Raw genomic sequence first — 27151 nt, 5'->3', positions numbered from 1 at the left:
TTCACCTCTCGAAAAAACCAGCATTTTTTATGTCGGTTATAGCCTCCAATTTTTGTTAGCATGTTTCGGAAAAGAAAACATGACAGCATTTTCAGTACTTCTAGTTGCCATGTTTTGAAAACACTGAGGCCTAAGACACTGCCATGTTCTACACCTGCACTTTAACTGTAGGCTGCAAGTCTCAGAAATAAACATTGAACTACTAATTTGGTATTTAATGCTGCCCTTTAAACAGGAGCAAGGCCTTTCAGCACATTTTTAGTGATTATTTCTTCATCTACATGTGTCATGATATTACTGGAAAATGTGCTAGACCCACAGTAGAGATGGTGGGGTGCTGCAGTGAGTAATCATGCTCTTGAGGTCCCCTCCAAGCTGAATTACTCTGTGATTCCAACATATTGCATGGCACCACAACTACAGAATTGAGAATGTTGGCTATGGCCTGATGTGACAGCAGATAGTTTACTTCACGAGCAAAGACAGGCATTTTAAGTTCAAAGAAAGATTAAAGGAGAGATGTCTAGGATCGCTCAGCCCACAGAAGGGCATTGGGCTCTTAAGAAAGCAGTATTTGAGGCTGTGAGGAATACCTCTAGATGCTGCATGACATACTTCTAGATAAGGTATTTATACATCTCCCTGTATGATAGTATCTCCATACCTTATAGTAACTGAAATAGCAAGGTATTGCTTTATAGAGGGGAGGCTATGTCTTGTATGCATTTGGGCTGAGGTTCTCTGGCAGAGCACCCTGCGTTTCTGAAGCCAGAGCTCGGTGCATGAGCCAACAGACCCCGCTTCCTTCATTTCAGTCTGTTCAGAGGCATAACCATTCCACACAAAGGCATTTTAACCTGCAGAAAAAGACTTGCTGGTAATGAAAAAAGCGCAGTTCTTCAATTACAAGACCATGAATAAATCCCTGGATAAACTGCTTAGTAATGTAGTAGTATTAAATTGTATTCTGGCATTGTATAAAAAATGCACTTGAGGATCAAGCTTGTAATAAACTAGGTGCTGTACCTACATGATCAGAAAAGATCTGAGGTACTATACATCACCTCCCCTCCTCAGACTCAGAACCCAGTCCCTCTCTGATCTCAAAGGACTGCAGTATGTAACAGACACATAGACTAACACGTGTTTTACTAAAACACCCCAAAACACAGCACTGAAATCAACCCCGAACTTCTAAACAAGAAAAATATGAATAAAATTTGTAACATTATTTACTGGTAGGAAAAGTAATTATGTTGTAGAAGTGAGTAGGTATTACTGATCTGCTCACTATTTTCCCGCTGCATAAAATTTAAAGCCATGTGCTGCAAGTAACAAGCTGGTGGTAAATGTAGGGAGAAAAATGTTTCTCAGTTTCCTTACATTTTGTATCCCTGTCCCTTACCTCATAAGCCTTTATATGAAGTCTTTTATATGAATTTACTGTTTAGTGAAAATTTTCCTCCCTACATAGAGCCAACATGTCAGGGCAGGCCACCACAGTACTCCAGTGTATCTTGGTGGAGTTTTTTGGTGGTTGTTTTGTTGGGCTTTTTTTGTTTTGCAGAGTTGTGTCATCCTGTAACTTGCCTTGTAAGGAAATATTCTTCATAACACTTACTATATAACATATACTGAAAACACCCAGAGACTAGTTATAGCAATTTAGATTCAATCTATTCTTCTAGTCCTTCCCTTAGCATCCAATACCAGCCATCAGCAGCAACAGAATAGCTCCAGGACTAAACAGATGTTTGCTCTGGCTCACCATCACAGTTCTTGCATGAAACGTAAATCCAACTGCTAGTCCAGGAATCATCTGAATCATATAAATCTGGGTTTTTCCACTGTACTTCCCCTGATCAAGAGGAATTAGAGGTCAATATTATACTATATTCAAATAACATTAAAACTGCCCTTTAAATTACTGATCTGAAAAATGTGGTAGGTGAAATAACCACAGTAGTTCCGAGGTAAGGAGTACTAGATGAAAATTACACTTTTTTCCATAGGAAAATGTCTTTGTGTTCTTTGCGAATTCTTCATGATGTTGGAATGTCTTTCACTCAAAACCAGAATAAAATAATAACAATTTTAAACAAATGAATTAGAAATAAATTGGTTGAACTGAAATGCTCAGAAAAATCAGAGTATTTCACCCCAATTCTGATTTTTAGAAAGTCGCTCTGAAGTAGAAAATTAGAAACACTTTCCTTCAGTATATGATTCAAAATACAGATCCATAGAATGTGACACCTTTTCAAAAAAAGTGTCACTGGACAGTGACACTGGAAAAAAAAAAAAAAGTCATTTTCAGATGGAGAAACATTCCAAAGGAAAATTCTCAATTTGTCTGTAGGGAGGGCAGCACTTGCAGCATACAGCCATAACCTACTAAGAACAGCTACAAAAACTATTTTTGAGAATAGTTTTCTAAATTAAATTGTTTAAGATGGGCAACAATAGAGGTCATAAAACTGTTCAAATGACATTTATTTTCATCAGAAAATAACAATTGTTGAAAAGCTGTTCATAAGAAGAAATAGGTTTAATGAATTTATATTTCTTTTTAATTTGAACAAGATAGAAGACTTGTTGAAATACACCATTTTCACACTTCTCAGTAAAGACATGTTTTTTTATGGACTAGGATGACTGACCATTTAGAAATTTATGTTAATTTAGAATAAACTGTTAAAAATTATAACAGGTAGAAGCAAAATACTTATAAATGATCTGTTTTCTGTTATTCTTCGGAAGTTCACATCAAAGCTCTTTGTGGGAAGATTTTACTTTTTATGAGAATAAGCAAATTTTCAAGATCCCCCAAATACTTTTAATGTAAAAAATGTATTTTTTCAGCCAGCAATAGTAAATAAACTGCATTATTGCTTCATAAGCAACAGAACTATAACAGAGCTTTGTCCCCTATGCATTTATGGCTGGGCTTTCTGGCACCTGAGAAGAGCCACACTCACACTGCAGTGTTTTCTTCTGGGAGCAGGGGAATTAACAAAGCGTCTGTCCTCTACCCAGGCACTCATTTTCTCCAAAACTTACAGGAAATCAACATCTCTAATCTTATGACCCCCTTCTCAATTTCAGTTAAAACCAGTTGTGATGTGGAGAACAGGAAGAGGCAGACAGGCTCCCTCAACCACAGCCTTTGTGGTCAATGCTGCTGTTTCCAGGACCTTTTCCCTGCAGGTTAAACAGCCTGGGCACATCGATATGGATTAAATTTCCAATGTCGTAACAGCCTGTTAAGGATTCCCTTCCCTAAAGGCTCTGTTATTTACCAGCAGCCCTAAATCACTTTGCTTTTTCTATCTTCCCTGGTATTCACGATTAATGTGTGCTCTCCTCAAGGAGCATTTGTGTAGAGCAATACATCTGCAAGTGGCTCTCTTCGTTTCTTATTGAACATAAGGTAGCTGCATAATGATTTCAGGCTGCTATGCAACATATGGCCGGGAACCCCCGCCTCCCCCGCCCCAGCATGCTCCAAGGTGTCATGGGCAGCATTTGCTAGGTAGTTTTGGTTCCACCAGAATAGCTGCAGCCAAGAGAGCAGAAAAGCAACTGGATTGCACCAATTGCCTAATCAGAGCAATCCTTGAGACTGCTATAATGAGATCAGCCTATTCAAGCTGGATCCTGATCAACAGTCAGTGCAATCACTGGGGAGCAGACACTGCCATCTGCACGCTCATTTATTGGGCTTTGGAATTATTTAACGTTTGATTTATGGCGGTGAATTGCATCCTGGCAAATGTTCACTATGCGAAACTCTTTGCTCCCTTACCCATTAAAAATCAGGGCCTGATCCATGTGAAAGTCTCCTGCTGAGTTCACTATGTTTTGGATCAGGCCTCTGGGTCTCAAGAATGGCAGATAATATTCCATTTCTGTCCAGTTTTGTTGCTCAAATTTAGAAGAAGCTCAAGTGTTTTCCATCAAGATTTTAATGTTTACTTTTGGGAGAATCTTCACAGTGGGTCAGGTTACTGTGATTTAGAAAGGATGACCCACACCGACATATAAATTTTCCAAAAAATCTTAGCCTGAGGCAGACATCTGCCTTGGAGAATTTCAGCCCAGATGGCTAAAGTTTGGCAAGGATGTAAGCAACTGAAAATAGAGTTCTATAATGGAAAGTGGTGTACAACCTCAATAATAGGAGGGTGCTACCAAGTACCACATAGGATAAGGCTCCATAACAAGAACCATAAGGGAAGAATTCAGCCAGGATTCTTTCAGATATGCTTCAGAATTTCTTCTTTTCTTTTGCTTGAAAGTCGTATCAGAGTTAGCTCTTATTTTTCCCTGGTCCTTCAGACATTACCATCACATCTAGGCAGCTCAAAATCAGCCTTTCCCTCTCAACAGTATTAAACAATGTTTATCTGAGAAGCATCAAACCATCCCAGACAGTCAAATGATGTCCGGGCTGCAATAGTTCCTCTTTCCATTGAGAAGTCAGCTAGCAAAGTAGAAAAGCTTTGTGGCTGAGATCTAAGCTGTTAAATCAGCATTACCTGGTGTTCAGATTAAAAACCCATCTTGATGTTTCAGTACAAGAACACATGGACAACTTCAGCTCTATGGTACCTTAAATCCCCAGCATACTACAAAGATTCACTTGGACATAATAGATTAAAAACATGATTTCATTTAGATTAATTCTGAACTTTTTGAGTCCTTATTTCTGCTTTCACCTCATCTCTGTCAATTCGTTCAAGTTGAGCAGGATGTGAAGACATGAGCTGGAATCTTGTTAAATCCATGTAAGAAATTTGCTGCAATTTACACCTCTGTAAACCCCGAGTAAGTCCACTGGCATAAATGGAAGTACAGTTTGGCTTGAAGCAATAGGCTTTTTTTTTTTTTTTTTTCATTAGGCAACAGCTTAAATATAAAAATATAATGACTTTAAGGGTATGGTGCAGAATCAATAGATTTGTGCTGGACTGTTTTGGAGTAAATGAGGTTAGGCTTTGACTGTGCTTACTGGTATCCTATTCCAAATACACATTCATAGCATTTTTCCCTGAGAACCTCTTGTCCATCTCCTTGAACTGAACATGGCATGTTCCGAGAATGTGTACAACAAGCAATGCACCTTTTTCACAAGATATATGCTAGTAATTGCAAGTCACATCAGCTATGTTAATTTTTGAATCACACACTTCTGTGTTGAGAAAAGATATTCCAAAAGTCAGCAATGTTCATGCATGTTTGCAAAACAGAGAAAGCCAGGATGAAATGTATTTTCTATTTACAAGAAGAAACAGCAATGCAACTTAGACAGCTACTTTTAAGAACTATCAGCCTGTTTTAGTAGCCAAGAAAATCCATATAATGCCCATTTGCAAAAAAACTTCTGAAAAGCTTTATATTATGGAATGACTCAATGTTTAAGGAGCTGGGTGCAAATGACCCACAAACACCTTAGTGCCAAAATATGTTATTGTTAATGAACACATTTGTTTGGTTTATTTCGGACATATTCTCGAAACCCCAAGTATGTAGCACACTCATTTTGCAACTGACTCATTGTGCACCAATTTTCCTTTTTTTTTTTTTTTTTTTTTTTTTAATGCAGTTCAGTTATGCCCATCACCCCACCCACAAATTAGGGGTTTATAATGGAAATTCTGACAGGGCCTTCACTATGATGACGCTTGAAGGCACTGTCATGATAAATAATTTACTAGTTAATGACTCCTGATGCAATCACAGCAGGAGTCAGATTCACTAACATCCACCTCTCCGTTGTTATCTAGGAGGAACAGAGATGGTAGGGCAACACCACTCTTCCCTGAGCCCATCTTTTTTAGCTCCCAGATTTAAAATGAGTGTTTAAATTGGTAGAGAGTTTACCACCACAATCCAACCTCTACATTTGTTTATGTTGGATGACACTTTTGTTCTGGCTCGCATTACTCAGATGGATAAAGCTCAGAAGGGATCTGCTTTAATGCCCTGTTTTCTCTTAGTGTTTCTGCATTTTTTAAATGCTACCAAATGGTTGCTTTTGGCTCCCAGCATTATCACATGTTGTCTATAAGTATGGAAATAGTTATGGTAATATGGACGTAAATCATAACTGTAAATACCACATAAAGAAGACTGCCATATAATTATAAAAATACCTAATAGATTTCTTTTTCAAAGACAACACAGCTGTCCCTTCTAACCTTTCATTTGTAGATTCTTTTCTCTCCTGTTTTTATTTATAGGTTGCCGTGCAGTTTGACACACCATGATTTTTGTTTCTAATTTTGAAAAGAAAAGAAAAAGAAGGAATACTTGTTTCATCGTAAAGAAGCATTAGTTTACAGTTTTGAAAAGAAAGCAATGCCAGCTCTAGAACATCATCTTGGAACCGATCTCCCTTTAAATACATTTCAAAATAATCTGTCAATAGCTACACACCGCAATTTAAAACTAAACCCTGCCATCGAACTAAAGCAAGGGTCGGCCAAATGGCACACATCATGTGTTGGGAAAGAAGCCTCATTCTTTCTCTAAAAATCACAGTGTTTTTATGAAAAGAACCACACTAGGTTATTACACTGACCACAACAAAATGAAATTTTTATACCCTGTTCGGGGAGAAAAACAGGTTGAAAAGTGTTATGGGTAAACAGACTATGCAACATGCCATGTTAATGAAAGAAGTAAAGACTTTCACAGCATTAATGTTGCCAAAAAGGGTTTTACATATTGACTGGGAGCTGCCAACATGTATTTTATCCATTTCTAGTCTGCTTTGCAACATTTGAAAGCAAAATGATACAATTGTATTTCAACTCCGCTTTATGCTGGACTCGGATTGTGCTTCATCCTACATAAATTTGCTCTTACTTCTTCCTTGTTACCTCAAACTCACAGTCGGAGCCAGGATGGTCACCAGAGCCTGCAGGCAACGCTACTCATGCCACATGAATGCAAGGCTGTCATCTTTGAATCTTCGAAACATTTTTGCCTCAAAGCTTTTAAAGCTTTTATTTATCACTAAGCAACCACTTCAGAGATCCGTGCCTATGCCCTTCTACACAGCAAATATCACATTTTAACTCAAACAGTAGCAAACCTCTCAAGGAAATGAAGTTCATCTCAGCCATCAGAAATGTACACTTCTCTCTCTCAATTTCTAAAGAGTAATTATGGCTTTATGCAGAACAATACACAGCTCTGAATGGTGAATTGCATCCTGATTCCTTTTTGGAGAAACAACTAAAACAAATGAACTGGAAAATGCTGGTGGGAAAGATTAGTCTGGGCTAGAGGTGCTCTAATAGCTTATTGATACAGATTTTTAAGTAGACGAAATGTTCAAATCTGCACTGCATTTTTATCAGTCTACACCAACTGGCATTTGTCCAAAAATGTGTCTTTTTATCAGATGTGTCACTTGGTTGGGAGGCTGCCATGACTATACTGGGTGACTGAATGTTAAAATAATTTCTCCAGGGGAAAGAGGCTGATCCCAAAGGTTTTCTGGTTCCAAGGGGGAGATCATTTTTCAACCACCAGCTGGAGCCTGATGTCAGACATGCCCTTGCTTCATTTATTCTCCTCAGAGGTTGAAACCCAGCTTGTCCTTCCTGACTCTAATATTGTTTCACATTTAGGCACATAGCAGCTACTACAAAGTAAACTATTAATGCAGGAGAGCCCAAGAGACATGGGAAAACAGTTTAGGGGAAGCTGTTTGACAGCAGGATATGGTTGTTTCTATTGTCCCATTAAAACAGAGTTATCTGGGAAGCTTAACTTTGTTTTCATTATGTAAACATATGTATTTTAGCCTAACGTGTCAAAAAGATGCAAATACAAAAAAAACTTAACAAATCCACACCACCAAAACCCTGAACAAACCTACACAATAAATGTTTGCTCTTTTTGTGCAGTTGTATCTACTTTCGTAGCAGGAATATGAGAATGAAGCCCTGTACACCTGTACACCCTGTACAAAAGCAGGTTAATTTGTACTGAAAGAACAAATGCCCTGGATTCCATCAGACTCTGGTGTTTTATTTTACATTTGTAATTTGGTCTAAGAACAAAAAGGAAGCTGGAATGATTGAATGTCTTCTATAGAGTCACCTTATGAAAATACTGTGACATATTTTTATTCCCTTCTATTTGTTTTCTCCAGAACAATAAGTAGAGAGATAGAAATCACCAGTTCCTATACAGTATGCAGTCAGTTACAGCACTAGTATTTCATTCTTCAAACAAAATAACAGCTAGGTCTTGCCCAAACTAATGGTATGAGCTCACAACAACTATGTTTAGACCATGATGAAATGAAGTTAAGATGGTCATGCCATTGTTTTGGTTCGGTTTGTTTTTTAACTTGCATGACTGCTGTTCTGAGAACATTGTTGTGAATCCCTGCTACAGACTGGTTACCACATGCTTGCAATAGACATTTAACATGAGAAGGCGAAACCATGTGGCTTCATCATCTCTAAGCATTTACATTGAGGCAATCTTGATGAAAATGGTAACCTTTTTGAATCAACCAGACTTCAGTTTTCTAGCAGGTTTAAGCTGTAAAAGCAGATTATCTGCAACAGAGACCACTCACTGCAGCATTTACTGCATACATTAGCATCTCCTATAACGTTCCTCTTATTTTACCAAGATACCTCTGCAGTGCTCTAATTAAGGCTTAGAAATAAAAAGTTATCAAATCCACAGCATATTATGCTAAAGCTGGATTAGAGTCAAATGCATTAATAACTTTCTGGCCTCTCTTTTTCATAAATTTGGAGCATTCAGGAGACCATGAACAACTGCTTCCAGAAGTATTTACAATACTAGCAGTAATCTGTTATCACAGATACTTTAATTGCTGTATTTTCAAATCTGTATATATGCATATTCAAGAAATATGAACAAAGTAGTGGTGTGAACTGACAGAATATAGAGAGGCTAGAGAGCAACATACTTCATTTTGAAGTGAATTAATGTAATCTGAATGAAAGCCATTTTCACTTTGAATGACTGTGTCTGCACAAGTGATCAATCCAATTTAAAATTTAAACTCAGATAATTTGTCTTCTTCTGTGAAGCCGATTCTCTAACACTGTCCAAGAAAGCTAAAAGTCAAAGAAAATCTGTCCTTTGACATCACAGCATCCACTATTTCCAATATTGTCCTAGCAAAGATTGTTAGATATTAGGCAAGAGAGGGAGGAATTGTATTTGTTTGATTTCAATTTCTGCTTTTTGGCAAAATGTACAGTTTTTCTTTAGAATAATGAGAAATTTCCTTCCTCTTTCCTTCTCACGTCACTTCCCCAGACAAAAGTGAAAAGAAAATTTGCATGACAAATATGAGGAAGACAAGGATACAAATAGGCAATGAATATGTTAAATTCAAATGGACTTTTGTCTCAGCTGTTACATCATACCACATACCCAAGTTGCTGCGCTGCTACTGTCCACAAAAAGAACACTGTTCTAGGGACACCAGTTTTTAGAGGTAGGTAAGGGAATTGACCAAAAACCTGTTAGAGAAATAGATTCCTAGTTTTAAGCAAACTTGTATTTTTGTTATCACTTGAGTGGGAAAAGCTCTTGAGGATGTTTGGAATCGATCTAAACCAACAGAGCCTCACTGAACTTTGGCCTTTAGGCATACTTCTAAGTAACTCTAATTAATAACAAAGATGAACATATTCTTGGAGAGAATACAGTGGGGGAGGGGCAGAATTAATGCAAAGATGACTGTGCAGGGCTAAAAAATGCAGTAAACATTAAAGAACCTCAAGATTATTAGCTAAGATATCAACTGTTGCTATTTACCAAGACTCCTGATACTAGCCTTTCTGTTTAACTCACTAATTCTTGTACGACGAACACCTTGTCAGTTCACAGGACTTATCTTCAAGATGTGTGATTTGGCTTCAACATGAAAAGTAATCCCTTTTAAAATCAAGAAGCAGATCTGTATGGCAGGTAAATGGTTAATGCTGAACAACATGCACACGATACTTCAACTCCCTTACAATAACTATGATATTATTCTTTATTATGGTGCCCTGTAATTGTAAAGTAAATCATGCCAAGATACTATCTTGCATGTCTGTAGATCAGATATCATTACTGAGAAAAAAAAAAAAAAGCTTTCATGCTCTTACCTTATCCTCTAGCCGGATCAGTCTGGCTCCTACAGTATAGTATCCTTTGTCTACCCCTTTTTCTAAATAAAGAAGAATAAAAATGGGACATTCATTAGGTGGAAAATAAACTCAAATAATTGTATCTACAGTATTTAAAGCAAAAAGTTGGCAATAGTAGGTTAGTATAAATAATGTGAACATAACAAGAAAGAATTTCTTTATGGTGTACAGAAGTGAAAGAGGGTCGCTGGAGAGAGGGGAATTAGTTTGCCTAACTGACAAGATTAAGTTAGTCTAAAGGGCAACCTGGACCTTGGTAGAGGTAGTCTGTGAACATAAGGGACTATGGATAGTGTCTGAGGTAACTTGATTCCTTGTTTAATTATATCAGTTAACTGCATGTAGTTAGATGAAACAGGCATGGTCCCTAGCCATACTCCCCATTTTGAATATCATTGACATGATTGATGTATACTTTCTATACATAAAAAAAACATCATTACAGTTTTCAACTGAGGTTGCTGTACCCAAGGGTTCAAGGGCTGGAGTGGCAGAGATCTATCTCCTCTCCATAAATGAAGGACACTGGGAAAAGTCCTTGCATCTTTATCCTCCTTTTCCCTCCTAACCTTCATGAGACCTGGTTATTAAAGCCCAGTTATGCAACATGTTTCCGTTGCACATGGCAAATGGTGTGATTGGGAGCCAAGATTGAAAACTGTGTAAAGTGGGGTCTATTATTTGTGTTTACATGGCCAAATGCAAAGGAATGCTATAGTTTGGGGGTGTTATTTCACAGGGAATGAAGCACAAAACCCCATCTACTATGAACTGAGAGAAAATAATCACAAGAAAAAACTCTACACCCCGATACTAAAGTAGCTTAAAGCCTGTATCAATGGAAGTTGGACACATTTTTCTCTACTGAACTGTATTTCTGATACCAGGCTAGAGTAATTACTCCTTGTTTGTTCCATAAATTAGCCCACTTTTATGAATGGTTGAGCTTTGGGTTTTTTGCTCATTCTGCAAGGAACTCACATTCTTGCATTTCTCAGTGAATGGTACTTGCTTTACTATTACCATTCACAATGTATACATTTTCTAATGTGTTTTGTTTAGTGATATATTTACATCAAAGTTCATTGCAAGGTGACTGGTACTGTATGCTCCACAATCTTAGAGGAAGAACTTCAGAAAAAAGCAATGCTGGCAAGAGCACTCTTCTTCCTTGCTTTCTTCTCTACAGACCACCTAGAATATTAAAAAGGTCACAGACCCCTGGCAATTCTGCATAGGTATTAGAAAGGAGAAGTGTTTCATCAGAGAACCTGAACGAGTAAATACCATAAGGAGAGAAAATTCAAGGATTGTTCAAGGACACTGTGGAGACAGAAAAACAAATGACACGGCTTGGCTCATACATGTGTGCTGTTCATCATTCATTAGTTTACAACCACAGAAACCTCTTAAAATATAAGTGAGGGAGGCTCAAGTTTATCTGTGTGTTCATCTCTGCCTAAAATGAAATAATTGACTCCACAGTCTACTTTCTAGTTAGTAAATCTGTAGACACTTGTCTTTTGAAGTATATCCCAGAAAAAACGTGCCTTTGAGGATTTCTAAATTGTGATGTGATTTGAACAGCAGTAGGTAGGTAGTCTTTTTGTTTGGGTCTAAAACCAAAAAGCTCCCCAAACCTGAGGAAATATTCCAATAAACTTATTTATTTTTTTAAAAGAGTAATTTCCTCACCAGCTCTAATTACATCCTTCATATAATCACCAAGACATCCCAAAACAACCAAACCAAGTAAATAATGTTTCCTGTTTTAATTATCCTCAAATGTGGGATGGAACAGAAAACAAGAAAATAGGAAGCAGATAAGCAGTAAGAAGCTATTTTGTGGCATGTGGCAATCCTATCAGATGAAGTGAAAAGAATTATATGCATGCATGTAGGGGTGTCATGTCCACCCCTTTATAGGCATGCAGGCTGTATAAGTCACAAAAGGCTGTGGTCTTTCCCAGTTCTGATTAGCCTCCATTTAAATCATCATTCAGCTCTAATTTACAAGCATTTTTCTCTAATAAACGTCGTCTTTAAATGTAAATGGGTTGTGCATACAATGTGCAGAGCATTGTGGTAAGAAGGGTGGGCAGAAATTCAGATAATATTGCTCCAGCACGTTTGATTTCTATCTCATGTTTATGTTTTCTCTCTTGAGCCTTTTCAAGATATATGATTTTAGACTTCCTACATTAGATTATTTGCCTTTACATAGTTGAAAAGATTGAACGGCTAACAATAAATCTGAAATGCCTGAATTTTTACATTCTTTGCTTTTAAACCAAAGTAACTTTCTTTTAGTATTGAGTTCTGTCTATTCTTTGTGTTGGTCTGCCATAAAACAGATAGACCAGCTAAGCAATCCAGTAAATGTGTATGTATCTGTGAACAGCACAGTCACAAAGAAAACATGCATGGTCATCATGAAAGGAGGCACACATTCATAATTGGATGAAAATACATATGGACCAACTTTAGCTCAGAAGAAAAAAAAAGAATCTTGAAACAAGCTTGTATCATATGGTTGGTATGATAAAACCCCATCATTTTATATACTAGACTTCAATCAGAGAAAACACTAGTATAATACCTAAGAATACTGAATAGTTCTTGGGTCATTTAGTCCATTTCTCATCTTTATTACTATATAAATTTCCTCCCTGGAAGTCTTTGCCTTCCTGAGTATACATAGTACACTACTTTCAAAACATGACCCTGTATTTATTTCCTAGTATTTTCACAAAGATGGCTCATCTCTTTTTCTAGTGAATGACAAGAGATGTTTCTTGTAAAAAAAAAATATTTTTTTTTTTATATTCCCCACACCACTTGAGAAAAAAAGAAAGGCAATCCTCAACTTTCCCCAAATGGAAGCACATGATATTAATTACATATTACTAATTAGTTTGTTTTCTTTTACAAAAAACAGCAATTACCATCTGAAATGAGTAAAAGAGCAAATCAAATGAGGGACAGCACCATAATCTTAATTTTTTTACTCAGTTAGTGTGCTCCATCTCATTGGAATATAGCAAACTTTTTCAGAAAATAGATCTTTTTTCTTTGGTTAGAAAAAAATACAGTGATCATTAGGATAGTGAATGAATTGCAGACAGATGGTCTGAAAATGATAAAAGCTGGAAAAGATCTACTATGCTTTTACAGAGTAAGAGTCCTTCCTTGATTTTTACTTTTATATTGTGTACAGCTAGAAGGCAGCTAAGTCAAAAATCTTAAAATTTATCTGAGAGCCATCAATTTTTTAAAGCAGCAAATGAGGAATTTGAACATTGTGACACTCGGGTTATTCCAGATTGTTAAAGACATCTCAAAACCTCAGCAAATTCTATCCAGTTCAGTACTGGGACTACAGAAAGCAGGATAGCAAGAGATACAACTACCTTCTTTTGTCTAACCCAGTGCAGCTACAGCCTTCTGGACCTGTATTTGTTCCAGTTCTGTAAAAGGTCTATGTAGGGAAAACTGTGATGAGCTTACGGCAAGATCTAGATTCTTAGCCTTATAAACCAGGTACCTTTCTGAAACACAAGTCAGGATTGCCCTTTTAAACCCTGGATCCATAAAGTAGCAAATAACAAAGTTGCCTTAGGCATCATGACTTTTGACTTGAGTTTCTTTTCTTGTCAGTCAGAACCTTTTACAATTGATACATAGAAGAAATTAAAAAGAGCTAAGACATAGCCCTATATCAGGCACTTGTGATTTCCCTTGGACAGTCAAAACAAAATTAAAATAGTAAACTACCAAAATATTTTAGTTTAGGGGCTGTACTGCAACAAGGAAAACTTTTTAAATAAAGGTAATGTTCCACAATGAAGATTCAACAATATACACTGAAAGTAGAAATTTCTAGCTTTTTCATGTTGCAAAAATCCATCTGCAGTAAGTAACCTTCCAGGTTAAAGATGCACAATCACCTTTCAACAAATAAAAGAGCCCTAAACAAAAGGTCTGCCTGCCTACCCTGTTTCATTTATCCAGCCTCTGAGATGACACAATTTGCTTCACTGGCTCATGAGGAGCAATATAATCAATTTTTCAGAGACAAGCCATATACACTGAATCTGGTGTGAACTACATCACATTTCTGTCCTTCCTCCAGAAGGTGCTGACAGCAGGATTTAGACACGCTATCAGTATTCTATGTATAAAACAATCAATATACCAAATTCAAAATGAATTGCAAGCTTCTTTGTTAGTTTTTTATTGAATGCAATTCAAAACTGTTTGGATGACCTCGCTGAACAGTAAATTAGCTGCAGTTTCCAAGCCCTTGAAGTAGGAGATACGTGACATTGCTGCTGTCTCTTTGCATTGAGGTAGATCAACCCCAGTAATGAAATGAACTTTCAGAGAAAAGATTGTGAATACCTGACAGCTACAGAAAATGTCTTAAGTGGTTTTATTTTTGACCAAGTTCCCATTTTGTCTCCAGGAGGGGTGGAATAAGTCAGTTCTTAACAGAAACATGCATACCTCTTATTTCAAATATTAATTGACTCAAAAAGATAAAAATTAAACTAAGTGTATTTATTATGCTTTAAAAGACATTGTGACCCAATTTCTTCTTAACAGCTGGGAAGAAAATAGCATCAAAAAGCTTAAGTTGCATTTAATGGGAAAAAAAGCAAACAATGGAACTGTCAAAATTTTACCAGAAAGCCTTTTTCTCCTGGGATTCCCACCTGTGTTATGCAGACCCAAGAGGTTCAGCTGAACTGCAGATAAGCATCAGCATTTTGCTTACTTTTCTGAACCCAAACACTGGATCTTTTGTTTTACCTTGGCATTATTCCTCACCTTTGCCCCTGAAAAGCTATAGTAAATCTCAAAAATTGCATTCAAAAGCAATTAAGTCCATCAAGTATAGTAAAGGTCAAGTATTACACTCTTCTTATTTGTATCATTACATAAGTATCTGCTTGGTTAATTCAATACATTTTATTAACGTGCTCTGCCTCTTTATCAACATTTTCAATTATTAAGGAGTTTGTTTACTATTACAGGAATCTTTGTTTCACATTACAAAATTGTGTTTCCTGGAACAGGCTTTCAATGAAACTAAAACACAGTCTTCTAGGTATACTCATAAAAATGGGATTCAAGTCTTTGGAAAATTTAATCCTTATTAATGTTTTTAAATCCACTCCTGATACTAGGAGTTTCAAAGAAAGCTAGTAGATGCCAAGACCAAAACAAGCAAAAAAGGAGAATTCCTTATAATATGTGTATGCGAAAGCTAAATCACAAAAAATCTTGTCACAAAATATTACAGATGTTAAAAGTTTACAGGAGAAACTAGGTAAGCTTGTTGAGGACAGACCAGTTAGGACTACTAAATACACAGAAACCATGCCAGGAAATCTCTGATCTGCAAATGGCTGAAAGCTTACAGGAAGGTTAGAGGTTTATGCATGCCCTTTTTTGATACATTTCCCAAAGCACCTTGCTTTTGGCTCTGTCGGAGTCAGGACTGGTCTGACCCAGCGTGGCTTTTATTCTGTTCTTGTATCCTTATCTTGTTTTAACACAGCTTTTAGTGCTTTTAATCTTTGAGAAACTAACTTGAAAAATAACAGTAATTACTTCCAGTGAATTCAGATTCTGGATCTTTTATGACTTCATTCACTTTTGAAAGGTAATAATACTATAGACACGCTGCAATTACTTCACGTAATATTATCAGAGCTGACAACAGGGTTTCAGTAACAGTCTGATCCAAACCCCACTGAGGTCACTGGAAAGACTCCCATTCATTTCAACAGGCTTGGAATCAGACTCTTAAGATTCTTTGAATGGGAGTATAATAAAACAGGGAAGAAAAGGGAGCTGGAAAGGAAAATACTTCTCATGTTTTTCTCTTTGGCGGTTTAATTTTCTTTGCATTGTCATTTCTCTTTTGCTTTCCATCAATACAAAAGCAACACAGTCTGGAGGAAACACCCACATTGTTTACAAATGAGGTTTTCAGCAATGCCTTTGAACTGGAAAAATATCATATTGAAAATACATTTTCAATGTAGAATAAGCCAACCGTTCTGAGGAACTCAGGAAGAGCTCTTTTTCCAGAGGAGGAGGACAGTGGAAGAGTCTGTTTCCACCCAAATCAGACCAATACTATAACCTCTCATCCTTGTTCATCACTTCATTATTGGCGGGTTGGTTAATACTGTGACTAATCATAAACTAACCCTAGTTTTAGTTCTGCAGACCATTTATCTGGAACCACTTATCTTATTTTTGGATTTGTGGAGCATTTAGATAAAATAACTACTAGATCAAATGACTTTTGGTTTTGGTCTTGCAAACCCCTAACTGAGCTTACCAGGTTTTGCATCCCTGACAACCATCTTACCTTTCCCAGTAGTATTTATTCAGTCCATTTGAGGGCAGAGCCATATGTCTTTGCAAGAGATATGACTTTGTAGAGCTGGCATGGTGTGGAGGCAGACATCATTCTTAGCAGGGCCACCATGCTTTTGCATCTAAGATAGTGTCGCAAAGCAGCTATTCAGCAGGAACATTGCAAGAAAAGATTAACAAGGGAAGGAGTTGCATGGACATGCATGCCATAATCTTCAGAGCACAGATGACGGCTTCCTGAACATCTCTGAAATCCTATGATGCTCTCCACAGTAAGACTATCCATCATGAATTCTCAAGATGTGCCTAACCCAACCTATCCTTACCTCTGGAAGCCAGTGGGTTTTTTCCCCCATTTCTTATTAACTCAAAGAAGAAATTTTGATGAAAAATTATAATGAACAATAAAAAACATATGGCAGATTTTGACTTGAACTTCACCTGCCCCCTTAATCAACTGGGGCTTTACTTGCAGGCTGTCTCTCCAGGTCGTGGCTGGTAAAGCAAATTGCTGTGTAACCTCAGACCTACAGGTATATCATTCTTTTTGTTTCTGTTGTCCATTTTTCTAGTGTGGGTTCTGCACATGAGTTGCCCAGGACTGAATGAATTGTGGATACAATCTCATGGTTCTTCCTCAATACTTTAGACTCTTTAACAATTGAACACCTTGAACGCTTGTTCAAACCCACAGACACACCTAAGATCCTCCCGATAGTTGCTACGACCCTTTTGACCCAGACTTGGTGAAACTAAACTTCGTTAACATCTTCAGCTTCCCAAACTTCTCAGAACACTATTTCAAAATTAACTTCTTTGCATCCAGCACTTCAAATTACTCCTCACCTCTGAAACAAGAAGCTGTTTCATAAAAAGTGCCTCTAACACTAGTCTTTTTGAGCACAAATTACAGTTCTAACTTGGTAAAGTTACATTTGAAATAAAATAATACATTCTTGGAGGTAAACAAAGTTTTTCCATAAATTTAGCTTGCACAATATGGAATGGTTTCCCAAGCATAAATATTTATAGATGTATTCAAGCTGATAGATTCTTTTCCTGTGGTCCAAAACCAGCTCAGCTACAGGCAAAAAGGATTGTACTACTGAATCTTCTGCAGTATCAAATGTTAAAAACGTGTTTTGAGAGATGCTCCTCATTCTGATAGTATAAACCATTTTTACCATTGATACATCATTTTTTAAAGGCTCTGAAATAATTTTGGCACCCTCAGTTACATGTAGGCAATTTTACAATTCAAATTCTAAATTTACAATTGCCTAAAATTACTCTTTGAGCAATGAGTGCTCAAAGTCACTTGGGGTATAGGAATTCAGTTCCTAAATCACTTTTGAGCTTGTAGGGACAGAGAATGAGATGGAGCCTCTGGAAATTTGAAGTAAATTTCTTGCAATAAAAAATAAATACTTCTTTCAGTTCTTTCCATACAAGTGCTCAGGTTTCTGATCTCCACGATTCTTACCACAAGGTTTTCCCAGAAAATCACCTCTGTGCATGGCTGGGGACTTCCCTCCAGCTTAAATGTGTATGTGGCCAGTTCACAAATATTTGTTCTTCTGCTTGCACTGTCCTTTCCCTTAGATTTTTTTTTTTTTTTTTTTGCCTCACAGGTAATTACTCCCCTTGCAGAATTAACAGATAACCCTTTCCAGCCCTTTGTTTTGCTAGGTTAAAAAGAGCAAATTTCTGTTTCCCACTCATAGAGTAGATTCTCCTTTTCCCTAGTCATCCTAGTATTTCTACCCTGTTTTTTTGTTGCAGCATCTTTCCTAAAGATGTGGAAGCAAATTTTTGCACAATGTGCCACATAAAGCCTTATCTGAGTTGTGTGCATAGACATGTATACTTCCTTCCTTATATGTCTCAAAAATCTCTCTCCTGATCCTAAGATCAGACTAATTTTTTTCATGGGTATATCACAGCATTTTCTTATATTCAGTTGGTATTTGCTTACAATTAATTAGTGGACCAAGCCTTTTTTTTTTTCAGACATGCCAGACAGATGGTTCACCACTATTATCATGTAGGATACTTTTTATTACTTTCCCTGTGTCTGAGCTCGCACTTTTTATGACTGAATTTCATACTGCTTCTACCACTTTAGCTTTCAAGGCTACACCAGTTCTTCCTGAATGATACCGTTGATCTTTTGAGCTTTCCAAAACTGAAATCCATAGACTGTTCAGAAAGGAAGAAATCTTTTCAAGCGGAACCAACATATATTCTAAGCACAGAACAAAGGGTTTAGAAAGAATATTTTTGTGGAAAAAATTCCAGCAATATGTTTCCAACTCCTTGTGCACAGATACACATTTTTAACACTTATTCTTAATTTCCATTTACTCCACTACCATCTGAATGCAAGGTATTTATCTTTCCACAGTCGTTCCAGGGCTTATTGATGGAATTATATATTCATGCATAATTGGCTGGATAATAAATCCATATTACCATAGCCACAGGTATTTTCACAAAGATATGAAGCTAATAATTTTTCATAAAATGCAGACACTATACCTGGGAGGAAAAGGCCTGGCTTTCCCAAGGAATGGTCCAATCTGAAAAGCAGAGAATTACCAGCAGTGCAATTACAAGCAACTTTGTTGCTAGGAAAAGCATAGGAGCATGATTTACATGAGAATTTACAGTAGCTTGGATAGGAGCATAATTTACATGAGAATTTACAGTAGCTTTACACCTAAAACAAAGCAAGTAAGAACATGAGTCTAGCATGATTCTCTGCACACACAGTCCAAAATCAAACCAAATTCTTATTTTCATGCATACTAATACTCTATTTCTAGACTTTCATGTTGTAACTAAAACATAGTTCCTCTGTGTCATCTGTAATCTAATAACAAAGACTATACAAACAGAATGGCTCAATAACATTTGCAACTATTCCTTGAATCTCATGCAGGCAGATTTAATATCTATATATGTTGACACAGTAGATTCCATTCAATAGGAATTTTTTTTTTCTTCATTTTGTTAAGGGCCAGAGGAGTTCAGTCTGGTGTCCTAGTCAGCAGTGTTAATTTGTAAAGAGAAAAGCACTCTGTGTTGAAACATAAGAGAATAGTTTTGTGGCAAAATATTTCAGCTGTGATCCCCAAACTCAGAGAAAGCATGTGCATGGAGGAATGTGGGAAGGGAAAAGTTCCAGATGGAGAGGGGAGCACAAGCAAACCAGATTTCTCTCAGTACTGGAGAATCACAAAGAGGGGACAGAAAGGTAAATTATTATTCGAATTATTTTCCTTTTCTAAGACAGGGCAGAAAAGCTCAATTCATACTATAAACTTCACAGCATGCACCTTAAATTCTTTTACTTTCACGGAGAGGAAGATAAAGGATAATTGCAAACTTGGTCATAAAAAGGGTTAAAAATGACTCCAAGTTAAATCCTCTAGATATTGTGCTCCCTGTTGTGCTTGCAATTTTGGACAATTACTGTTCATTAAGTATACATCTCTCCTAAAGCCAGCTGGCACTAGAGAAAGCAAATATTTCATGAGGTAGAGAGGGCCTACCTTCTTTGAAGTTCTTTTATCCGGACCATCATATTGAGGTGTCCTTGTGAGTACTGTTCAATCACATCGCGTACGTCATACGGTTTCCGAGCTTGCTGTGAAAGGAGTCATACATAAGATTGAAAGGTAAGTACAGTTTAAATTTGATTCTGATTTCACACAGGCCTTCATTCTATTTTTTATCTTCCAGAAGTTATTTGCTTGCCATTTTGCAACCGTTGTTGTAATGAATAAAAAATATATAGGCATTGTAGAAGTGCATATTTATTGTGCAGATGAGGCCAAGCGATTCTCATTCCTGTCAGTCAGAGTCGTGTCTTCACGTTACTCCATACTGAGCAAAATATTAGACTTTCAAAATGTATTTAAAAAGCACAAAACCAAGATATATAGTTTATCTAAGACTATCACGTGTGATATCTCTTGGCTCATTCCAAAACCATATGTTAATCATAATGTCAGAGGACTGAACCGCAGAGATAGGCCCAATTCATAACACTTGGACCCAGAATCAAATACTTCTGAAGACTAAATATGGCTGGTGACAGAAATGTTATTGCTTAAGTATCTGGGAAGACAGATGCTTTGTATAAATCTGAAGACTGCTGCACGTAGATTTTGTTTGTACTTCATCTTTAATGGTACCTACAAGGTCAGAAAAAAAGGTGCAATTTAAATAAATGAAAGAGGACAATGCAAGAGATGTAAAAACCTGCCATCTGCCCAGTTTTATTCCCATTCCAATGAGAATCCAGATGCTTCTGCCAAACTCTGGTTTCTTGCTATAAGCACTATAGCAGAATTTTGATACAAGTCTAGGGAATTTGCACAAAGTGATGTGATTATATAAAGCACAGCATGGTAAAATTTTGTCAAATAAAATTAGTGGATGTGTGTGGTGGAGTAAATGCAAATGATAGTCCTTTTGAAAATACCACAACTTTGAAAGCCATATGAACCACTATGGGAAATATGGGGCAAGATGTCTCCTTTTTGGCTCTGACTCAAGAAAAGAAGAAAAAAAAGAAAGGTAAACTGCAAATCTAGTAATTGGAAATTACTGAAAACAGCTCATTAGTCATCTTGTTGTCTCTTTCCACTCTGTCACAGCTTCAGCCAGAGCCATTAGCATGCACCAGTGCACACATGCATTGAACACCTACAGTATGTGCTGGAGTCATGCTTGGAAGGCAGCCATAGGATCCTAGAAATTTCAAATGAAAGCATGGAACTGGAATGGAAACAAATCCTGTGAAATGAATGAAGAAGCAAAAGCTCTTTGTGATAAAATGCCTTCCTTGTGCTCAGCCGTCAGCACTTACCTGCATTATTACTTTCAGAAGTGTTCATGGCTTTGGTAGTGTGCATGCACATTTGTGTGCATTTGTGAGAAGAGATACTTTGCGGGGGAGGGAGGTTTCAGCTTTCAGTTTATCATCTTTTTTTTTTTTTTTTTTTTTTTTTGCCTTGCCCAGCTTCACATTTTGCAGACGCTGACACATCACTATTTCTGGCCAGAAAAGCAGCCTATTGTCTTCACCCAAAGAAACAGTGCCAGTATCACTCTTTAGATTGACTAGCAGGGGTGCTTTGAGAGCATTTTGGCTAAATCCTCTGTCCTTTCCTTTGGACACTCTATTTAAACACGATGCATGGCGCAGAGCCTAGATGTGCTGGGGATTTTTCTCCACCTCCCTCTCCTCTCCCCCATGGGCTACTATGTGCATAATTAATTCTACTCATTCCCAATGAATTTCCTTTTCTCCTTCAAAAGAAGTCCTCTATCTGTTACCCCCTTTTACCAAATCATCAGCTCCCCATTCTATAGTTGCAAAGTACTGTACACAGCAGTCTGCCTGAGTTGTCTCTAAAGCATAGCAAAAAAATCCTTCCAACTTTCATCATTTTTTTCTCCTCTTTTCCCATAAAGCACTACATCTGATGATCTTCTGTCCTGCCAAACTTTGGTGCACTGTTTTGTCATGTTTTTATTAGGAAATGTTAGTACAATACAACTTAAGGCAGGAGATAATGGGCTTCCAGGGAGGTTTGATAAATGCAGGACTCAAAGAACTTCTTTAACTTTCATTCTGTCCATTCTGTCCATAATCCCAAATCCTGGCCATTTGGGCTCAGAATTCTACATCCAGCATGCTTACAACTCCTAATGCAAAACTTGAAATAATATTACCTGACTTTGAACTTCCAAAATCTCATTAACATGGAGAGTCCTACAAGCTATATTTCACAGCCCCAAGAAAGAACAAAACAGAAGATAATGCCTTTTTCTTCTTCCCTATCACTAACAGTAACTTGCAGAATCCTCTCCATAGATGGATCAAGTTAAGTTTTTAAGGTTGGCTATGACTGCTATTGGCTGACAGCTCCAGAATATTAGGTCTCTGGTGGCTTGAAATATCCTCATTTTTATTCCCATTTATATACTGATTTGATTTTCCAGGAATGATGTCTTTAATTTTCTTCCTTTTCTTCTTCTTCTTTATTTTTTTTTTTTTTTCAGATTTCCCATAGTGTTTATCACTCTGGTGTATTTACAATATAATCCTTCTCTCTTTTTGTTGGCTGAGTTTAAAAATGACTTCACCTAGTCTTCTTTCATAAGGTAAGGTCATCTACAGATACATTTCTGCATGAGCTTGGGAAATGTATGTGCTATTCTATCTGCCCTAGTTCAGTCTTCTGAGTGCTGTGATCTTATCTCAAGACTTCTACCTCTTGCAATTAAGTACTCAGCTCTGATCAAACTTGCTTGAAATTCAGGTTCTTTTTTAATCTTTTTAAAACCTCTTCAAAAATATTATGAGAGTTGATTAACTTGCAGTGGACCCTCTTGGACAAAAAAGCATGATCCTCCAGATGCAAATAACAGGGGCTTTGAAAATCAGGCCAAAAGTTAATTATTCATTTCCATGGCATTGCCAGCATATGGGTGATGAGAATGACGATACCAGAACCCCATTCCAAAAAATTTTATCATAATGGGCTTTAGTAAACAGGCAAAATAAGACAGTTTGTCCAGTGCAGCACATTTAGTTTGAGCACTTTGTAACCTGATTGAGAAATTTAACTTAAGACTTCATAAAGACAGTAACTTTCCAGAGGGTAGGTGCTCCATAATTTTATAAAATACAGCCTCTCTGTGATGTTCCATTCTGGGAAAAAAATATGGAAATGTGGGCCACAAATGTGAAAGCAACTTTACACAGCACAGTGCTCATGAGTAAAGCCTGTTGATGTCAGCCATACATAGCACGCAGTTAGAACATTCTCTAACCAGTTGTTAGATTATCATTATAAACAGTAACAGTGTTCTAGCAGACACTACAAGTCTTTTCTTCAACTCTACTAGATAGGTAAGTAGTTTATATGTTGGTCACTACAGTAAAACAAACAAACAAACAGAATCCCAAGAAAACAAATACAGTAAGAAAGAGAAGTGAAAAATAACTGTACTGACTGCACAAATCTAGAAGGTTTTCATATCGTACTGTACCCATGGGTAGTTGATATTTTTGCCCACACCATGAAAAAATCCACATAGGGCAAATATGAGGCTGAGAGCCTAAACACTACCTTGACTTATTACAACCACATGCACAAAGACAAGTTCACTCTCAGAGCACTTTCAATGTCATATACTTAAGCTTACAAATGGTACTTATGGTTAATGGTGCTGCTTACCTGAAATTTTCTTCTGGCTACAAAATACTGCATTCTCCTGATGACTTTTACAGCTGTTCGATGTGCTTCAGTTAATCTGCCAAGAAAGACAAACATATACACCAGTAGGGAAAAAAGAAAAAAAAAAAAAGGGCAGGAAAAAATCTTAATGGGAGATGCCGACTGTAAGCACCAAAATCTACAAATGTTTTATGTCTGTCATGCAACATTGCAGCATAACACAGTGTGTGCATGTATATTTTGTCCTGTTGCTTTACTCTCTTGTATATTGTGGGTCTAAGTATAAAAACCTGATAAGTGAGACAATGAAAGCAGGTGTACAAAGATAATACATGTGGAGGGGATTAGACAGGATTACTGTCAATGCACACAACTGGCATCAGTTTGAAGAATGTGAAAAGTTTTCAGAACCATGACTGCATTCCCTATTTTGCATTTATTGAGTGGTTTGACCATGAGCTCCATTGCACAGAAATTAAGTCCTTTAAAAGATAATTTGAATTCTCTAGGAGGGAAGAAAAATTGAAGTATCACATCTAAAAAAGAATAAAGTCAACACAACACACCCTTTCAGCACACTTGTGTGTGTGTGCCCATGTGGCTGTCTATATTGGTACTCAAACACAGGACTGCGCATATTATAACTTAGCAATATCATTCCACCCAGTGGATATTGTATTTGCAGAACATTAATTGTGCCACCTGGCTGGCAATTAATTACCACACCCCCTTATTTACGATGAATTTTGGAGGTGTAGAGAGGAGAAGCAGGAATACGGTAATTACAAGAACAAGTATTTTGTTTAAGGACTGACTCCCTCTCCATGGACTGCTTCATTCATTCAAAATGAGTGAAATAAAGAAAACAAACTTTTCCTTCCAAGGAAGCCGCACTGTCAGGAAATCTATGTTCTATGCAGACATCATCTTTGACATGTGATGATAACCCTAGGAAAGCTTGCCAGCAAGTTCCTCAAGTCTCCTGAAAACACAATCTGCCATCTCTTCCCAGTATATCTGACCGGGGAAAAGGAAGTATTGGCTAGGCCACCTACTTGGATGCCACGGTTTAGAGATAAAGTCTTCAAACAGTGGAGAGATTACAGTGTATTTTTTCAAAGTGAAGTAAATAAAAGCTAAGCAAACAGGGACTGTATTTAAGAACTAGCATAGTTTTTCATTTTTATAATGGCTCTTTGATAAAAAAATGTTTCTGATTGGGTGAGATACCACAAACACAGGAACAAGGTTTTTAAAATAAGCTGTCAGTAGCTTTGTCTTGTTCCTTCTATTTCAAGTCCCAGTTTAATATTAAAGACATGCACAAATATGTGTGAAACTCGGGTGTCTATACCACATATATCTTCACACTTCATATATCTATGTATAATAAGGCACATATCCATATATATATATACTCATACATGCAAACACACAGAAGACAATGCAGAGTGAGCACAATTCAAGAACCATCACTGCTGTATACCATCAACAGCATTGCTAAGTACGAATCTTTGCATTTGTGTAAGCCTATCAAAGGGATTTCAGAAGTGTCACTGACGGACTACCAGTAGTTTAGCCTACAGGACCTTTATTATGGTGAAAGAAAAGCTCTCAGCTTGACACTCAGGGCCCCAGCTGAGCTCCTGTGGCTGGTGACTAGAATGGAGACAACATTCCTCTTGTAAATGGCACTTACTTGATAGAGAAATCTTTGTCTGTCAGTCCATACAAGTTATATACATATATATATAACCAGAAAATTATCACAATTTAAGGTTTAGGGTTTAGCCTACCTCCTTTGTGTACCAGTTAAGATAAAAGCTTGAAATTATCCCCTAGCTTTAAATGATGTGAGACTTCATATACATACTTAAGAGTTGTCTTTTTGCTAGGGTAATCCATATGAGATTGTTGATGCATTGTTTAAACAGCCTCAAATAGATAAACTTAAAGAAGTCAGAGATGGAAACAAACCAAGGCAGTAATTTCGTCCTAATTCCCCTCCTTCAGCAGCAATCAGGGGTACAGAACTTTTTCCAATGTGTTATCAAGTTTAAGCATCCAAAACCATGAGACTGACTCTTGGAATCTGATGCACAGTTGAACAGGCCTCATTTTTAGGGAGAAAAGTTAATTATTTGTGAAATACAGCAAAGAAAATCACCCGACTATAATCCAAAAGCACTTGATACCAACCTGTTCGAACTGGAAAATTTCACACCAATCTCATGGGGAACCATTTTTGAAAAAAAGTAACTTACAGTTCAGATTTGATGGTCACTAGCATTAAACTGAGGGACAAAAATACATGAAACCTGGATTTAATGGAAAAAAGACAGCATGAAAAGGTGCAAATCCACAGACTCAGATATGTGCCACAATATATCCATAGAGTAGCATAGAAGCTCTAGATGTCAGAAAGGAGTTCTATATGAGTTAAACTGCCCTGCCCTGGGTAGTAAGCAGAGCTGTCCTCCTGATGGGAGGTGGAGGGGAGGGGGTGTGTGTGTGGCAGTGTGGCTGACTGTGATCCTAAACATTTTTGGAGATTTTAGCTGATTTTCATAGTTTCCTAGCACTGATGTCCAGAATGGATAATTACAGCTATTACTGGCCAGGTTACATTTATCCCTGTATTTATCCCAATACATTTATCCTGCTAAGCCTTATATTTTAGTCCAAAACCTTGGATTAGGCAAAATCTTTTCAGCCTTGAGGGTGTCAGTGTGTTACTTGCTGTAAGCATACAACAGGAGAGAACAAAAGGCCAGAGATGCTTTAGGTCATGCTTTAGTAATGCTCAATAGCAATACAACAGTGTTTGCAGTGAATCTCCTAGATATTTTGAAATATGCAACTCATGAAAGAGCAACCCGGGGGGTGGGGTGGGTGGGTGGGTGACAGGCACCATACTTGCACACTCTTTCTAGGTGGCATTTTCTACCGACGGAAGACAGAAATGGACAAATCTTCACAGGTATTAATGGCACCTAACTCCCATGGAGGTGAAGATTTAACTATTTTCATAGCTCTAGCTCCCAAATGAAGTCAGTAGGACCTGAGCGCTTGCTTTAAGTAGGCATATGGGTGGGTGGGTTGGTGACCAAACCTCTGCCCCTATGAAAGCAGCCACGTCCTGCCTCTGTGCAGCAGAGGGCAGTGACACACACACACTAGGAGATGCTTTCCCGTACCTTAAAAAACATATTTAAATTGTTTGAAAGCTTTACCCATAAACCCAAGCATAAACGCTAGACCTTGTAAAGATGGGGTCCACGCTGAGGTGGGGTGCTGCAG

At 37.4% G+C, this 27151-nt stretch overlaps 1 protein-coding gene across 1 annotated transcript in view; it reads right to left on the bottom strand.

Annotated features, from left to right (window-relative positions):
* LOC102058980 (potassium voltage-gated channel subfamily KQT member 1-like) overlaps nucleotides 1–27151 on the bottom strand; it is a 510914-nt gene that overhangs the window by 201234 nt on the left and 282529 nt on the right. Inside the window, exons 13-16 of the mRNA XM_027815098.2 lie at nucleotides 23852–23927; nucleotides 20150–20244; nucleotides 19134–19174; nucleotides 10161–10222 (exon numbers count right to left, since the gene is read on the bottom strand). Of these exons, the coding sequence (XP_027670899.2) occupies nucleotides 10161–10222; nucleotides 19134–19174; nucleotides 20150–20244; nucleotides 23852–23927 (274 nt within the window). The remainder of the gene's footprint in view (nucleotides 1–10160; nucleotides 10223–19133; nucleotides 19175–20149; nucleotides 20245–23851; nucleotides 23928–27151) is intronic.

The sequence above is a fragment of the Falco cherrug genome, chromosome 5 (genome assembly GCF_023634085.1).
Source record: "Falco cherrug isolate bFalChe1 chromosome 5, bFalChe1.pri, whole genome shotgun sequence".
Taxonomy (NCBI): Eukaryota; Metazoa; Chordata; class Aves; order Falconiformes; family Falconidae; genus Falco; species Falco cherrug.
The sequence above is the reverse complement of the archived record's forward strand: the minus strand, read 5'-3'. Positions and strand labels throughout refer to the sequence as shown.